The sequence below is a fragment of the Sebastes fasciatus genome, chromosome 18 (assembly GCF_043250625.1).
Source record: "Sebastes fasciatus isolate fSebFas1 chromosome 18, fSebFas1.pri, whole genome shotgun sequence".
In the NCBI taxonomy this organism is placed as follows: domain Eukaryota; kingdom Metazoa; phylum Chordata; class Actinopteri; order Perciformes; family Sebastidae; genus Sebastes; species Sebastes fasciatus.
In genome coordinates, this window is record NC_133812.1 from 21,793,042 (window position 1) to 21,811,103 (window position 18,062).

Sequence of the window (18,062 nt, forward strand, 5' to 3'; positions counted from 1 at the left end):
AATATATCTGAGATTTCGAGAATAAAGTCATAGGATTACGAGAATAATAATCGTAATATTATAAAGTAGTAATTTTACATGTTATTTTTCTCGTAAAGTCATGACTTTATTCTCATAAATTACAACTTTTTTTGTTAAATTATTACCTTATTTTCGTAAGATTATGACTTTTTTTCTTGTAAAGTTATGACTTTATTCTCGTAATTTTACGACTTTTTTCTTGTTAAATTCTGATTTTATTCTCGTAATATTACGACTTTGTTTCTCGTAAAGTTATGACTTTATTCTCGTAATATTACGACTTTTTTTCTCGTAAAGTCATGACTTTATTTTCGTAATATTACGACTTTTTCTCGTAAAGTTATGACTTTATTCTCATAAATTACAACTTTTTTTGTTAAATTATTACTTTATTCTCGCAAATTACGACTTTTTTCTCGTTAAGTTACGACTTTATTCTCGTAATATTACAACTTTTTTTCTCGTTAAATTATGACTTTAATTTTCGTAAATTATGACTCTTTTTCTCGTTAAAATACGACATTATTCTCATAATATTATGACTTTATTCTGTAAATCTCAGATTATTTTTCCCTCAATGTGGCCCTAATACTCTGTAGTACATTTGCTCTTTGGCTCTCATTGCATTAGACTTATATACTATATACTTAGACTATAAACTGTGTTACCTTCATCACAATGCTCAAATGTTTTGTGGCTCCAGACAGATTTTTTATTTTTTGCCTAAAATGTCTCCTTTGATAGTAAAGGTTGTTGACCCCTGCCCTAAAGTCTTATCAAATAAAGAAATTAGTTTTAACTCTGCTGTTTTCATTTTCCAGCCTCAATCGCCATCCGTTCAGTTTGTCCCTCCGCGGCCTCCGTCGTGCAGCCGGGTTGAAGCCGGAAGTGTCATTTTGAATGTTCGGCGCGTTTTAATCTAAACTTCATCAGTTCAGTTCAGTTCAGTTTGTGAAACAGTGAAAGAAAACGCAGGTAACGTTACATTTATTAACTAAACTATGGACTTATCTGACTCAAAACACTATGAAAACAACTTAAATCCGGCTGTCTTCATTACAACATCAGTAACGTGTCACTTTATTTAGTATCGAAGTTAACGCCATTAATGAAGACTACTGTGCCAGACTCCATTCAAAATAATGCTTTTTATTGTTGTTTTACGTATTCTTAGACTGAAATAACTTTATACATAGTTAGTAAAACATTAGACAGTTCAGATTTTAATTCGGCTTACATCACATGCATCAAAACGTCCTAAAACTCCTATAAATATTAACTTTTAGGACCTTAAAGGGGAGACATCCCAGGGGATAACAATTGACACCCACCATGAAACTTCCCCATTTTATTGATTCAGTTTTGTATTACAAAGTTTTCTGAAATTTGTATGTTTGTTTCAAATATGTTTATTGGGAAGCATGTGCATGTCAGTGATACAGACTTCTCTGTGGTGTGTATAACGCCTCATTTCTGATATATATATCAACAAAAACAGACAATACTAGGAACTAAGGGCAAACAAATACAAAGAACATAAGTAGTTAAAGGGGAAAACAAATAATAATAAATAAGATAAATAAAACACAGACAACACCCTAAGAAATTTTGTTTGAATTTGCAAATGAGGTATTATCTTATCAAATAATGTGCTAATGTGCATACATTTCTTTTTCAGTTTTTTTATTTTACCTATCTTATTTACTCATTTTACTAAATGTATCTTATTTAATTGTTATTCTTTTAGTCACTGCTGCTAGAAATAGTACTTTTCTTTTTATACACTTGAACTTGTTGTAATTTTGTTGTTTTTCTGAGCAATCTCTGGCACAAGAATTTCCTTCGGGATTAATAAAGTTTTATCTTATCTTATCTTACATTTCCAGAACAGAAATCTGAACATTGGATAAAGCCAGGTTCAAAATTATTGTTCTATTTTGTTGACAGAGTCAAAGCTTTTTACAGAGGGAGTTTTGGATGTCTCTTTAGAAAATACTGTCAACAGCTTTAAAGAAAATCCATGTTTTTATGAATAAAATATTATATAAATCAGGAATGATATATAAACAAACCCCTCTGTAAAACACCTTCAGAATATAGATGGGAATAAAATTGGAAAGTTTGGATGTTAGTGCTACTGAAGTGGAGATTTCTGGCTCAGAGTCTGAGAAAAAAGGCCTTTAAAGATATGTATTGTAAAATCCACTATATATTGGTGAATACTAGGATAAACAATTTTAACTAATAGTTAAAGTCTCAAAATGTACTAGTACATGAAAAACAAAAGGTCTCCCCTTAAGTCACTAGTGTTGATATTAAGATTAAATGTTATGTGTTTGGGTTATTAACTGTATCCGAATGTGTGTTTCCCCTGTTAACTATTGTAGTATTTGTTTTCCTTGGACAGAATGGCCTCCCCCACCTCATGCAGCGACGAGGGCGCATTCAAGACCCCTAAAAGCATCCGAGTGAAGAGCGTTGGAAGCAGCGGAGGGACCCCAATCACCATCCCGGCCTCACCTTTCATGAAGAAGTTGGGCTGTGGGACTGGAGTCAACGTTTACCTCATGAACAGGTTTGTAGTATTATCTGATTATAAAAATACATTGTTTATAATAATGTATATCTCCTCATCTCTCTTCTTTCTTCTCCTAGAATGGGAAAGTTGAATGCGTCTCCCTGGGCTGTGAAGAAGATCAACAGCAGGTGTGCATCCGGACAGACGGCGGTTTACCAGAAGCGCCTGAACGAGGAGGCGGAGGTCCTGAAGGGAATCAATCATCCAAACATTGTCGGTAAGACACGACCGCAGGCTCACGGTACATACACTGTGGTGTAGCACTTTACAGTGGCCAGTGTAACAGACGTTCTTCAGAAAATAATACATAGATGAATGATTTAATGCTTCTTTGTGTCTCTGGCATCATTGTAAACCACAGGAATATTTTAAGGGACATTTTACACTTCAGATACAAACGGCAGAATCATTTTTGATCGTAACGTTGATAAAGGCCTCACAGTATTCACTCCAAAGGAACAGCGACTTGGATCTCAGACTCCCTCCAACAACACTCATTAAAGGAACAGTGTGTAACATTTCGGGGGATCTATTGGCAGAAATGGAATATAATATTCATAACTGTGTTTTCATTAGTGTATAATCACCTGAAAATAAGAATCGTTGTATTTTCGTTACCTTAGAATGAGCTCTTCATATCTACATAGGGAGTGCGTCTTCTTCAGAGTCCACTATGTTTCTACAGTAGCCCAGAACGGACAAACCAACCACTGGCTCTAGAGGGAGCCTTTCATGTTTTTATGTTACCTGAAGGCCACCGTAGTTCTGACACGCTTGTGAAACTGCGATAACGTGAGCCGCAGAGTACAAAAACGTTGTACTGCCAGTCGCTGTCTGACTTCCGTTGCTCTTAAAGTAGTGTTATTATGGTGATGATGACCTCTGAGCGAGGCGAACGGCATTACCACGGTTTTACACCCGGCTGCTCGCTTTACCGCAGTCTTGGAAAGGGAGGAGTGAGCGGAAGAGTACTCAGTTGGTTGCAATCTGCAACCACACTGCTAGATGTCACCAAATCCTACACATTGTACCTTTTAAATATGTACAAAAAGAAGAAACAGTGCAGAACTTAGAATATAGGGATAAAATGTACATACTGTACATATAAAGTAAAGTTGTATATATTTGTGGTAGACCTGTGTACAGTAATTGTGTAGTGAATGAACTGTAATGTAAACATGTAGTGTAGTGAATGTTTATATGTAATGAGAAGTAATAAATGTGTATATACAGAGATGTACACAGATAGTAAAAGTAGGAAGGTAAAGTGACAACATAAAGGTAAACTTGCTTAAGATTCAGGTTGAGTGGACAAATGTGGAAGCAAATGCTAAAACTAGGCTTTTCAATGGCTTGTTAGTCAGCTCATTTTAATTTCCCACCAAGTACACCTCTCTAGTGCCGACTGATGTTACAAGTATGGCATTAATAGCTCATTTTGTTAATTCTGTGTCCTTATCATCCCAACATTAAAGGGTTTCGTGCCTTCACCACGGCCAAAGATGGATCAAAGTGTCTGGCGATGGAGTACGGAGGAGAGCAGTCCCTCAATGACCTGATCGAGAAGAGGAGAGAGGACGGCCTGAAAGCGTTCCCCGCTGCCAACATAGAAAAAGTAGCGCTGCATGTTGCTCGTGGCCTTCAGGTAAATCACAGACACTCTTGGTGTTAACATGCATCATATCTGGATTAACTTCACACCTGTGTCCCTCTATACTCATGATGTTTGTCTTCATATGAGAGATTACTGCACACATCAGCTGCTCTTTTTTTATAGTTTATACCTCCTCCTGCTTGTTAATCATCCTGTAGTATTCTTCTAGAGCTGCAGCGATTACTCAATTAGTTGTCAACTATTACATTTTCGGAAACTATTTTGATAATTGATTAATTGGTTTCAGTATTTGTGTATAGAAAATAAAGAAAATTACCTCATTCCAGCTTCTTAAATGTGAATATTTACTGGTTTCTTTACTCCTAACAATATTATTATTATTAATTATTTTATTTATACTAATAATAAAGAATAATATGATTTAATAAAATATCCATGGGACACCGTAGACAAGCCCACTGACATCAGTCGTTCATTCTTTCCCAAATCATATTTGTCTCGTCTCCTCATCAGCCATCTTTCTAATTTAATTTTAGAAATGAGGATTGTTTAACAAAACCAAATAAACACAGAAGGACATTGTTAAGTCTTTGTTTCTCTCCACAGTATCTCCACAATGAGAAGAAGCTGTTGCACGGCGACATGAAGTCATGCAACGTTGTCATCAAGGGCGACTTTGAGACCGTTAAGATCTGCGACGTCGGTGTGTCTCTGCAGCTGGACGAGAACATGAGAGGTAATTAGTAACTGTGTTCATGTCAGTCAGGATAAAAATAAACTGAGTAGCTTTGATGTGAAAATACAGCACTGTACTTTCTGTGTGAGGGGTGGTGAGAGGGATAGTGGGAGCTCCCACAATGATCACTGTTTGTACACAAGTTCAGGGACATCTTATAAACAACAATTTATTTCTAGCTCCTCAAAAAACTTTGAAATTGAAAATAGCTGAAAATAGTTGTTCATTGCTTTAGACAACAGGGAAAATATAGCACTTGATTTTTTGACTATCTACATTTTTATTTACAGTAGGTCATACAGTCATATCGCAAAACCAGCTGTGTTCACACTACGAGCGACACGGTAACGGGCTACAAGTCATTTTCAATGGAAGCCGGTGACATGAATCTACAAACTGGAGCGCTGAAAAAAGTTGAGACCAGCTCAACTTTATTTGTACGGCGTCACGCCGTCAGTTTATAGCTTCATGTCAGCGGCTTCCATTGAAAATGATTTGTTGCTGTGACGCTTGTGGTGTGAACACAGCATAGGTTGACTGATAAAATCTTAAGTACAGGTAGAAGTACTTGTTCTTTACTTAATACAGTACTCGAGTAAATGTTCTGAGTTAAGTTTAACTTTAAAACTCTAATTTTATCAATTCTAAAATAATTGTGTCATCAGACAAGGATGTAATGTGCACACACACACACACACACACACACACACACTCACTTGACCGTGAGTTGTGTTTGTGTGTGTGTAAACATTACAAGTGGGAATAATCATGGAGTAAAGCACAGAATTGGCAGAAAAGATTTGGTTTGAAACAACTGTTTATAGCAGCTGATTAGCTTTGTTCCTGTGCCCGGACAGAAACAAAAAGTCTTTAGTCTCTCGTGCTTTGATTCTTCTTGTACATACATGTCAGCCAGTGGGGGTGTCCTTTATTTATTTTAAACTAATTGCAAACTTCTGGATCTTTGCTTTGTCGTTGCAATTGTAAAACAAAAAAAGCCAGAACTACATGCGCTTTGTATTTAGTTTTGTGTTTGACACTATTTTGTCTATTATGGAAACACAAACAAATTGAATGTTTTGTTTTGTAATTACATTTTTATCCAGCCCAATTTGGGTTTCATTGTCTCCGCCAAGGAGGTTACGTTTTCAGTTTGGTTTGTTGGTTTCTTTTTGTTTGCGGGATTAATTGGAAGGAAGATCCCATTCGATTTTGGAGTGGCTCCGAAATCACACATTATTTTTCACGTATGGAAACAACCTTGGTGGAGGTCTGTGCTCTCCGAGTGCCCTTCTAGTTAATGTTTTTCTTCTCTCTGTCCTCAGTGTCAGACCCAAAGGCGGAGTACATCGGCACGGAGCCGTGGAAACCAAAGGAAGCTCTGGAGGAGGACGGAGAAATCACTGACAAGGCTGATATCTTCGCCTACGGTCTGACTCTGTGGGAGATGATTACGCTGGCAATGCCTCATCTGGAGATGCTGGAGGATGATGACAACGATGAGGAAGAGGATGAAGGTAAGCCCCCCCTGAATTTCGTACTTTCTCCACACATCCGGCTGATTTGCGTTCTACTTAGGCTAAAGCTCAGTTATAGTTCTGTGGCGGTGTCAAAAAAGTCAGTATAATGTGTTGAAAACTTTTTTTAAAAGTCATAGTATGTGTCGAAAAAAGTCATAGTATAATGTGTAAAAAAAAAGTTTTAAAAAGTCATAGTATACTTTGTCGAAAAGAGTTTTTAAAAAAGTCCTAGTATAGCATGTCGAGAAAAAAAAGTCAGTATAGTTTTCCGAAAAAAAGTCCTAGTATAGTATGTCGGAAAAAAAAAAGGTCATAGTATAATGTGTCAAAAAAAGTCATAGTATAGCGTGTCGAAAAATAAAGAAAGTTAAAAGTATGTCGAAAAAATTAAAAAAAGTTCTAGTATAGTATGTGGAAAAAATAAATCATAGTATAGTATGTCAAAAAAAGTCAAGTTTCATATGTCGAAAACATTTTAAAAAGTCATAGTATAATATGTCGAAGAAAATTCATAGTATGGTGTGATGAAAAAATAAGTCATAGTATAGTACTTTGCAAAAAAGCGAACATTATAAACAGAACTACTAAGCGCCCGCAGCTGTCCGTGCATGCGTCCGTTTAGGAGTATAAACGAGGCATTAGAGCCGTGCCGTTCAAAAATGTCCTATTGTCGATTTCCTGACATTACAAGCTGCTACATTCAAACAGAGCGTGTGTGTTAAAATGGTGCGTTTGTATTTCAGAGAACTCTATGGAGGAGAGTTTTGACGAGGACGCCTACTATGAGAGGTTGGGGACGAGGCCGGTGCTGGATGTCAAGGCTCTGGGCAGCTCGTACCGGAGGACGGTGGAGCTATTCTGTCTCTGCACAGAGGAGGACCCGAGGAAGAGACCCTCAGCCGCCCAGATCGTCCAGGCTTTAGAGAGCAATGCCCCGCTGGATTTAATGCCTAGTGAGGTGATTGTTATCGACTGATTTCTACAAATAATTCAGAATTCTGATCTTAGAATAGGCTAATTGTTAATGACTGGCTGAAGGGGATTTATATTAGAGATAAACTGATAGGGGATTGAGGTTCTGACCATATATTCACTAGTTTGCTTGGTTTTTTTTGTATTCATTTAGAAGCTCCAGGACATGTAAATGTTGAGGATCCAATTTAGACGTAGAAATACGTCACTGGTCAAAGTATCGGTTGCCTTTGACAAATTACGATAAGCTTTTGTAGCTCACTGTAATTTCTATACTGTCCATCTTTATCTGTTGACACTTTAAATAGCAATTAGTCTGTCATTTATTTGTATGTTGTCTTCGTTGTACAGTATTCTTTTTTTCTTCAATGTACGTCAACTTTTAGTGTAAGTGTTTTTACTTTCTTACTTTCTAAGTTTCTCGTGTATGTTTGCTTCTGCACCTCTATAAACTTTGATATTTCTTGATACAACTCTAGCGCTGTCCTGTGTTAATTTACCTTTTACATTACATTGCATATATTCTGCTGATGTATCAGTGTCTATGGCATAATTGTGGTAGATTGTACTGCAGCTCTGGTTAACAGGAATCTGCATTGTATGAGCTGAGATGCAATAATATCTGCTTTCTTTGTTTTTAGTAATTAAAGGTGCCAAATACGGGATTGGGAGCATTTCTGTTGCAGCGTTAAAAAAACCACCTCAAGCAAAAACATTTGTTTCCCGCAATTGAGGATCAAATTTTGCCTTTTCCATACAGCTTTTCTATTGCAATGCTTCCAAATGCATAAAAAATGTGACTGGAAACACAAGTTCTAAATTATAAAAAAAAAATCTAATAGTTTATGCAACTATTGTAAGAAATATATTTTCCGCGTAGCTACCAAAATTTTGAACGACTGATTTCTATTTGCCGTTACACAGATGATAGGCCCTCCTCTTGAAGTAACAATATAATTATATACATCTATTTTAAGTGAACTGTTAGTGTACAGTCAGTGCAAAAATATTTTCAAGAAACACGTTTAGGATCATAAAACAAAAGGCAATGTTTATTAAATGTATTTACAAAGTAGAATGCCCCTAAACAACAATGGCATCCAACTTACAACAGCTCTATCAACATATTTCCTTCCAAAAACGTACCGAAAACCTCGAACTTGTAGCAAACATTTGAACCAAAAGGAGGTTTCTAGTTTTCTTTCATGCAAAAATAGGAAATATTTTCCGTCGCTGCAGTTTCAAGCTCCTTATTTAGCAGAATATAAACATCTGAATAGAAAACGCTGCTAATATACATTCAACAGTAAATTATAGAGTATAAATACTGAGTGACAACAGGTGAATCATGAATCTTTAAAAACAACTTAAAAAAGGGCCAGTGTGTAGGACTTCCGGGGATCTTTTAGCAGAAATGGAATATAATATTCATAACTATTTTGTTTATTGTATAATCACCTGAAACTAAGAATCATTGTGTCTTTGTTAGCTTAGAATGAGACGTTTATATCTACATAGGGAGAAGGTCCTCTTCATGGAGTCCGCCATGTTTCTACAGTAGCCCAGAACGGACAAACCAAACACTGGATCTAGAGAGAGCCTTTCATGTTACCTGAAGGCCACTGTAGTTCTCCGCCGCGCTTGTGAAACTGTGATAATGTAAGCCGCAGAGTGCAAAACCGTGGTACTGCCAGCCGCCGTCTAGTGCTATTATGGTAAGGATGGCCTCTTAGCGAGGCGAACGACGTTACCACAGTTTTGCACTCGCCAGCTCAAGTTACCGCCGTCTTGGAAAGGGAGGAGTGAGCGGAGGGGTAACTGGTTGTAATCTGAAAATACACCACTAGATGCCACTAAATCCTACACACTGTACCTTTAATCCTGAACACGGAACGTATTGAAATTATACAGGCTTTGACACACCAACACAAACTAAAGCCTCGTCAAGATGAAAAATTAAGGGTACTCCGATCGTTATTAGCTGATTTTCGTTCTAAATAGTTTGATTTAGATGGTGGTCTCTTTAAAGACGGATCATTAGAGCCGATCAGATGACTCATCGATTCTGAATTGAAACATTTTTAATACTCATTTGCCTGCTCTTTAACAGCAGGACATACGTACACGATTCTTGCTCTGCGACGCATACTGTCTGAACAGCCTGACTTGCAATCTGCCGCAACAGTTATTCAGTTGTGCGAGAGATACTAGCAGGCAGGCAGACGCAGAATTGCTTGTTGACCGGCGCAGAGAAATAGCGGTGACTCCGCGATCGATCTATATTGCTTCTAGCGGTCGTGATTAGTCCCAAAAAATCCTGATCGGAGCACCCTTATAAAAAACCTGAACAGTTATTGCTTTGCATATGAAAAGACAATTAAACAATTGCCTTAAGATCTGTTAATATGTAATACTTCAAATGCGTCAGTTGAAACCATGCATCTTTAATCCACGTATTTACTTCATGCAATGAAGTTGTAAACCATGAATGTTGGTGTGTTGGAGTACTTAGTAGCGAACAGTTTGCCGTCAGGCGTCGGGTCAGAGAAGGCGATTTCTTCCTTGGTCAGATGGCTGCCGTACACGAAGGTGCTCCTAAAAAACAACAAGAGAGATGTAATTACTGAAAGCCTTTAAGAGCAATTTCTTTAAATGTAGGATATAAATGCTGTCAAGTTGAGTTCAAATGCTATTTGAATGTGTTTTTTGTGGTCATTTCTTCGCTAAAATGAAAATATGTGCCAATTTGGTCAACAAAAGTAAGAAGACTTTGTACCTGACGGTGTCCAGCATGCGTGTGGCAATGCCCTGACGTCTGGCCAGACTGAAGACCCAGATGCGACTGATCCCACACAGAGCTTGTTCTGGGACGGTGGAGCAGCACCAGGCTCGGTGTCGCTCCATGAAGTCGTCCTTCGTCATGTCTTTGGGTTGGTCCGGCTGCTCGAGGACTCTGTAAGCCTGCAGGGACAAAAAGTGGATCGTCATCAACACAAGGCACTGAACGAGCACAATTTACTGTCAAATGTTTACATAGAAAAGTCACAACACCTATAAGCCCATGATGTGACTTAAGATGACAATTCATGGAGGCAAATGATGGCTGTTTTAGTTCAGAGTATAAATAGGATACAAAGGTTAATTAAGGGTTACCAGTTATCAGTTATTATGTCCTGCTATCGTTATGCATTGAATAGAATATGAAATATCTATAAAATATGTCACTTAGACAGGGGTCATCAGTCTACTCAATGAAAGAAAAGGGTCCCTTAGGGAAAGAGGTTGAGAACTACACAAATACTCCCTCAAATATACTATAATAATATGTCTATTACTTGATAACTTTTTTGGTTGAACTAGTCACTAGTTTTAAGCAGCCATGTGCCAGAACGGTTGGGAACTGCTGTATGAAGGTCCTCATGGACAAATACCAGAAGAGATAGAATGGGACTGAATCTACCACACACTAACCCAACAAACACACACATCTTCAGCCCTACCTGGCGTATGGATTCAGCGACGAGGCAGCCCACCACCATGCGCTCCCTGTTGATGAAGAGGTAGGTCTTGGCCTGTGTGGGTCTGCTCAGAGTCACCTGCTGGAAACCCAACTCGCTGTCCGCTACACACCGCACGTCGTCAGCCTGAAAACACACACACACACACGGTGAGGAATGAGGCATGAACACCAACATGGAAAAACTAGTTTGTACACTTTCTCTCATTTCTCACACACTCACTTCATCAAATATGACACACTTTGGAGTATGTTTGACTTCAAATTTCCTGCTAGCGGAACTATAATTTTAACAGACTGAAGTGGAGACATACTTTACAGCACACACACGAACTGTGAGAAACCATCTGAAGTGCAAACCAACACCTTTTTAATGGCGTATTTGGGATCATCTGGCATGACTAGGAGGATTTTTCCATCCCAGAACTCGGCCACCACCCGCTCCTTCTTCCAGCCCTGGAAACACAACAGAGAGAAGCTGCAGTTACAAACTCACCTCCCCATGAAACAAACTCATGCCAGCAGCCTTGGCAGAAGATCTCTGCAAAATAGTACTTCAAATATAAATAAGTTATTTATTCATTTCAGTGGCAGAAATGAAAAAAAATGGAGTAAATAGTACAGTTAAGAAGTGGTATATTACTACTACATATTGAAACAGAGGTGTAATTGAAGACGAAAGACTGTCAATATTGTGAACTGAATTTTATTTTGTCATTTATATCATGATCTACGACGAATATTATTTTAAAAAGTTCATGTTCCTGGTCTAGATTTGACAGGTATGGAGACTGGAGCCTTAATTGAATATCGTTTTGATATTGTCTTTCGTATTTTCTGAATATTTTTCTAAAGCATGGGATAGGAGGAGAAAAGTAACATAGATAAATAGACAGATAAAGACACGTATCCAGTCCAGCTATTAATGTTAAAACAGCTTTCCATAAAGGTGTCTCCTTAGAGAGTTCAGTTCAGGGAGATTGAAGGAAGGAAGGAAGGAAGTTTTACCACAAATTTGATGGAGTCGATGAAGCGCTGGTGGAACTGGGTGTGTTGGAAATTGTCCTCTGGGTTCTCTGCGCTGTACACCATCCCACACGAGCTGCAGGTCATCGCTCCAAACTGCTTCTGACCTGCGTCCTGATTGAGAAAATACAGAGAAAGATGCAGTCAACACACACAGGAAGACAAATGGAAGGGAAATTGACGCATGTAAACCGAAAGAAAAAAACCCACTTCATTTCTAATTTCCCTCCTTCCAACCTACTTTTTGCATATAAATTTATATTGTAGTTGGCATTAAATCATACATAAAATTAACCAGCTTCAATACATAGTATCTGCACCTGCCTTCAAATATGTATTCTGGGCTCAAGTATGTACCAAAATCTAGTCTATAGCCTGAGAATATAAACATTAACGTACAATGATGAGCTGGTCGTCGTCCTGTTTCTCTTTCCTCCTGCGAACAGGTCGCTCTTTGGCTGCAGGAGTAGTCTGCAGTGACGTTATCGGGCCAGAGGAGGTGCTGCAGGACACTGGTTGCCGCCGAGAGGCACTCTTTAACCTACAGGACAGCAAAATAACAGAACAGTGGGTTAATGCAAAACACAACATGGTACTAAAGAGCGACAGAAGTAATCAAATAAACAAAAGATGACACCAGCGGCTACTCATTATATTCTGTTTTGTAAAACGTGTCATTGATCTTGCTTCCCATCTCCCTGCTGTTTTTGTCTTTACTGAAGAGAGTTAACATGTTGGAAGAAATGCTTCCATCTTCTTTTGCCAGAACCTCAAAGCTTTACCTCTTTATAAGCTGGAAATACAACTTCCTGTTTTGGGTCACACAAGAAATCTTCTCATTGTGCCATGTTAACTGTTGATGACTAAACAGACTGTCTCACCTCTTGGAGGCAGAGCCAAAGATGGGATACACCGCTGCAGATTCTGTGGAGAAAATAAAAAGAGATATTTAAAATAAAGCTTTCATGGAACAGGAGATATTTTAAACATCTGAAACCTCAAAACAAGGTGAGTGGACTGGATAAAGCTGCTGAAGTGTCTATGATTTGATGTGTGCTGATCAGTATCTCAGTGGAGTGAAATCAGCTACAGATGTTGAACTGGTAAAAACTGTGTCTATGTACCTTTGAGTGGGCTGGCAGCAGCACTGGTGGGACTTATATCACTCAGGTCAAACTCAGAGACACCATCCTGGAAGAAGAAAAATAAAAATAAATGTATGGTTGAGGTCAACATCATTTTTATTCAGCTACAAATGTCTAGTGATGATTAAGACCTGCAGCTAAAGTAAAGCTAAGTTGGATAATCAAGATTTTAAACATGAAGAATCAGAAAAAAATCCTATCTATGAAATGTGGGTATATGTCTGCTGTACCTGAGTACTGAGGCATGCAGCTGTGGATGCAGGACTTGCTGTTGGGGTCCTTGCCAACACAATATTCAGCTGTTTGGTAATCCCATATTTCTCCGACAACATTTTAGGAGAGCTGCAGGAAGAAGATGAAGGTTATTGATGACCTGGAACAATGCATTTCCCCAATATAGTTGCAAATCTGTACACAGGACACCCCAACATGTAAACATGCCAAATTCAATAGGTTTTGTCTTGTTAAAACATTCAGAAATGTGTCGGTCCAAAGGTTGGAACAATTTCTTCTTACTTTGGGGGGGGGGAATTATTCACAGACAGCCAAACGTTTATGAAGTAAAGCACCTGAATGGCTGTGGAGTTTCAGGCTGTTCGTTAACAGGGTCCATCCAGTCTGACGGATCAAACTTTACTCTCTGCTTTGTGCTCGGCTGGCTCTCTTCAGTCTTGACAGCACTCTGCAGGCAACAACCAGTACAAAACTGAAAAGTCAAAACCAAAATAAAATAAAAACCAATTGAAAATTCATAACTATTATAACCCTGGTCTAAACCAACACAGTGGCTCTACTTACCTCTTCAGGATGTTTCTGCTGCTGGTTCATCACCTGAGCAGGTGGCTTTAATTTCTCACTCGTCTGCAGCGGGACAGCTTTGCTTTTAGGGACTGAAGCTGACCTGGTCGAGGATTTTGGTGCAGATTTCTTGTACATGGATGTAGGTCTCTTCCCTGTACTGAAGAAAGCTGCACCTACAAAGATCTTCGGTTTGGGCTTCATGCTGCTGAAAGTGATGGTGATCGCCTTCTTGGGCTCTGCTGGCTTAGCGCTGCTAGAGGGAGCAGCGGTTGTAGTAGACGCCGGTTTAGCAGCGACACTGTTGAAATAAATGATGCATGATTGCAAATACAGATTAAAGATAAATTTTAACTAAAACTACGCTAATGATGATACTAGAACATGAGGTCAGAAAGCTGCAGAAGCACCAACAAAACAGCAATGACTGGAGTGTGACTTATATGGAAACAAACCTGCTGTTAAATTTGGACAGCTTGATCATCTTTGGAGATGTCGCACTGCTTTTGGTACCCGTCTTCCCCACATTACTAGATCCTGCAGCCACCTTTCTCTGCTTCCTTCCTCCTTTAACATTCCTCTTATTCTTCTTTTTCTCCTGGGAAGGAGGGGAAGGAGGAGGAGGAGGAGGAGAAGGCCGGGACTCCTTTATCGCCTTCCTCTCTAGTGGAGTGAGATAGATGGGCTTATTCTGGCCATAGAAGGAGCTTGTAACCATGGAAGGTTTGAACGGAGATTTACGAGGTGATTTGGCTGGAGAGCCTAGAAAGATGATATATATGTGTGAGAAACAAATGTGGAAAAGGGGAGGATGGAGTCATTTTGCAGCATGTCCTAACTCTACTAATGCAATGCATTTGTTTAGACTTTAAGTTTTTTTCAATTGTTTACACACCAAGACTAGAACTTGAGACACAGTGACCACAACCTGTAACTCATATACCAACTCTGTGAACCAATTCTGCTAAAATACAAGCACATTTCCTGCTTTACATTTAGACTGAAGTTCTAAACCACACTTTTTTCAAAACACAACTCTACATTTGGCTCAATCTTCAAGGATAAAATCGATTAAGTTCACATGGAACACCCTGCCATTCAAAATGCTTAACTTAACGTCCCTACTATCCGCTCTCACTCCTCACATAGACAAACACATGTTGCATAGTTGCTACGTTAGCAATCAGAGCTTTAGCAATAAAAAGGGCCACAGGTGAGCTCTTCTGTTTTGGGAGCAATGGATGAGACATAGGAGAAAGAAGCTTAGCAAGAGGAGTGAGAGAGGACGGGAAGGAGGAGGAGGAAGAAGGAGCCAAAGGGGCCGTGTCCACCACATTTTCGCTATGGTAAAAGCAGCGTGACAAGGCGCTGAGCACTGCATGTTGGCCATTTTTTCAGGTCGTCAAAAGCAAATCGGTGTTCAACTAGTTATTAAAAATGTCTATTCATATGATGGTGTGTATGTAACGTTACATAGCATTGTTTTGAAAGCAATGTTTTGCCTTTTGTGTGTGTTTTTGGATTTGTGTGTAGAGTTCTGAGAATATGGGGTATGCTCTCAGAAATATACTGTAAACAATTGAGAAAAACTGTATAAACCACATCGGCTGATCCAAAATTACCAACGATGGCTTTCACTAGTCCACCCTACCTGCTGCTCTACGTGGGGACTTCTGTGGCGAGGAAGAGTTCTCCTTGTTCAGCAGCCCGACAAGCTTCTTCCTGATCGGAGACTGTGGCGGCTTCCTGGGGCTGCTCCTCTTCACGGGGGACACCTCCTCCCTCACCCTGTTCTTGGCCGGGTTACTGGAGTTAAGGTAACAATAGATCGGGTCACAGTGAGAGATGAGAAACAGCAAATGCTACAGATCCAACACAGCTTTCACCAAGTTTCCCCAGATGAAAACCTCTCTTCAGATTTTAACAAATACCCATGTAGTAAAATTGTAAAACCAACAAAAATACAGCATATATCCATAGATGGCGATACAAATATTAAACAAAATGCAACTAGAAATGTCAAACCCAGAATACTTTAATGAAAATATGAATTAAGGAAAATGGCAGATTTCAGATATGAATAAATAAGGAAAATAAACTGTTAAAATGTTTGACAGAAATGTATGGAACACATGAGGATACACAGTATATCAATAACTGTTTACCGTTACTGGGGCTGAGATTCTTCCATACTAGTGTCAATATGATATTGTACTGCTGTAGAAACGCTTGCCTAGCATTGGACAAAAGTCTGAATTTGGCAAACGTTTTTTTACTTAAATCAGGGACTGTCTAATCAAAGTAAATTAAATTAAAAATGTGACTTATTCAAACCAGCTTTCAGTAATTGATACCTAGCCCCATTTGATACATCTTAATGTACCACATGTGCCACAAGTACAGTACATTTTCAGAGTAGCCAGTCAACCTTTTAAAAAATGCTTAAATCCAGTCAGTGTGTTCACAACTCACCTGTCAGAGTCCAGAGAGGAGAGCTTCCTCTTCCTGGTAGTAGTGGGCATCATTTTCACAAACTTCACCTACACACACACAGATTAACATTAGCAGGTTTTCTAGATTAACATATAAAATATCACAACTTTAAGCATTTTGCATCTAAAAAAACCTCAGAAAACAGGAGGAAGCATTTCCCTCTAACATATTTGTAGTGTCACAACTCACTTACTCTAATACTGGGTGTACAAGAAAATAATTATGATGTTGTATAATATGGTGTTTTTATGTTTGACGTTAAATTGATTTTCAACAGTAGTTTGGTGTGACCTTCTTAATGCTAAAGTGCATGAAGCCGGTAAACTAGTACACCGGGGTTATTGGTAGCTAGAATTGGATAATTGATCTGCGTTCTCAATTTAATGTCACATCAAAAAATGACATCATCTTGTTTGTGCACGAACGTGGATTAATGTCGTCATGAACGTTAGCCTAGCATTACATGTTAGCTAAGAGAAGCGCTTATTTAACGAGATGAATGGATAATTGGCGGGATGATTAGCTAGCTTATACGTAAGGTGACTGTCTCAATACAAACTAGCTAACGTGTCGATATGGAGCACATGTTACCGGTTTGTTTCCATGTTTGTGTTTGTTTTTGAAGCTAATAAACACATCTTAACATCGAGCAGTTGTTTAACGGTTATTTAACGGTTATTTAACGGCTGTTTGTTCTCAACATGTCAGTTACTTTTTCCGTAATTACGTCATTTAGGAGAGAAACCAGCCACGTACCAAACACAACCAGTAAACACGTTAACTGTTATAATACATATCTCTTACCGGACACGTTTCTGTGGAGTATATAACTATATAAATGTGGGTATAAAGTTTGAGTTGTTGCTTCTTCTTCTGCCGCGGTTCTTCTCCGTGTTTTGAACAGCGCGCGCTAATCTCTAAAAAAAAAAAAACCGGACCGGAAACGGAAACACTATTATTGTCTTAATCGAGCTACCACAGTAAAAGCGCGGAGGGACAGATAATAATGACCAAAAACATATATATATTTTTTTTTCATAGTGGTTTAGAGAAAAAAGACAGACAATAATGACCAAAAACACATATATATATATATATATATATATAGATAATAATGACCAAAACCATATATATATATATATTTATTTTTTTTCATAGTGGTTTAGAGAAAAAAGACAGACAATAATGACCAAAAACACACACATATATATATATATATATATATATATGTATATAGATAATAATGACCAAAACCATATATATATATATATGTGTGTGTGTATATAGATAATAATGAACAAAACCATATATATATATATATATATATGTATATAGATAATAATGACCAAAACCATATATATATATATATATGTGTGTGTATATAGATAATAATGAACAAAACCATATATATATATATATATATGTGTGTATATAGATAATAATGAACAAAACCATATATATATTGATATATATTGACATATGTTGATATATATATATATATATATATATATATATATATATATATTGATATACACAATAACCACAATTGCAAAAAATCATGGGTGTTCAGCAAATTAACAGACAGCTATCAAAAACAGCAACAACAGACAACATATTTGCAGAAAGAAATATTAAACACAG

The 18,062-nt window shown here is 38.0% G+C and overlaps 2 protein-coding genes across 3 annotated transcripts; one reads left to right on the top strand and one right to left on the bottom strand.

Moving 5' to 3' along the window:
- The first annotated feature begins 857 nt into the window (after window positions 1-857).
- Window positions 858-7,912, top strand: pbk (PDZ binding kinase). Its single transcript, XM_074615196.1, has 7 exons — window positions 858-996; window positions 2,429-2,596; window positions 2,677-2,816; window positions 4,075-4,244; window positions 4,821-4,950; window positions 6,276-6,467; window positions 7,214-7,912. Exons 2-7 carry the CDS (start codon window positions 2,430-2,432, stop codon window positions 7,444-7,446), a joined length of 1,032 nt encoding a protein of 343 aa, XP_074471297.1. The 5' UTR covers window positions 858-996; window position 2,429; the 3' UTR covers window positions 7,447-7,912.
- A 554-nt stretch (window positions 7,913-8,466) lies between these two features.
- Window positions 8,467-17,347, bottom strand: esco2 (establishment of sister chromatid cohesion N-acetyltransferase 2). Of its 2 annotated transcripts, none has more exons than XM_074615194.1 (15): window positions 17,226-17,347; window positions 16,401-16,468; window positions 15,580-15,734; window positions 14,384-14,690; window positions 13,929-14,229; window positions 13,700-13,812; window positions 13,361-13,472; window positions 13,110-13,176; window positions 12,867-12,909; window positions 12,385-12,526; window positions 11,968-12,099; window positions 11,326-11,415; window positions 10,943-11,086; window positions 10,219-10,403; window positions 8,467-10,037 (listed from the first exon to the last, which is right to left on the bottom strand). In XM_074615194.1, the coding sequence occupies exons 2-15, from the start codon at window positions 16,451-16,453 to the stop codon at window positions 9,905-9,907; spliced, it is 1,977 nt and encodes a 658-aa protein (XP_074471295.1). In that variant the 5' UTR covers window positions 16,454-16,468; window positions 17,226-17,347; the 3' UTR covers window positions 8,467-9,904. The 2 variants fall into 2 exon arrangements, with proteins under 2 accessions (XP_074471295.1, XP_074471296.1); XM_074615195.1 differs by lacking the exon at window positions 17,226-17,347 and adding an exon at window positions 16,615-16,729.
- Between the last annotated feature and the right edge of the window lie 715 nt (window positions 17,348-18,062).

Coding starts and splice junctions, on each gene's coding strand:
- pbk (XM_074615196.1), top strand. CDS start 2,430: ATGGCCTCCCCCACCTCATGCAGCGACGAGGGCGCATTCAAGACCCCT. Junction 2,817..4,074: donor CAATCATCCAAACATTGTCG/GTAAGACACGAC, acceptor CCAACATTAAAG/GGTTTCGTGCCTTCACCACG. Junction 4,245..4,820: donor ATGTTGCTCGTGGCCTTCAG/GTAAATCACAGA, acceptor TTCTCTCCACAG/TATCTCCACAATGAGAAGAA.
- esco2 (XM_074615194.1), bottom strand. CDS start 16,453: ATGATGCCCACTACTACCAGGAAGAGGAAGCTCTCCTCTCTGGACTCT. Junction 14,230..14,383: donor CTGTCCAAATTTAACAGCAG/GTTTGTTTCCAT, acceptor TTATTTCAACAG/TGTCGCTGCTAAACCGGCGT. Junction 13,473..13,699: donor GAAACTCCACAGCCATTCAG/GTGCTTTACTTC, acceptor TTCTTCCTGCAG/CTCTCCTAAAATGTTGTCGG.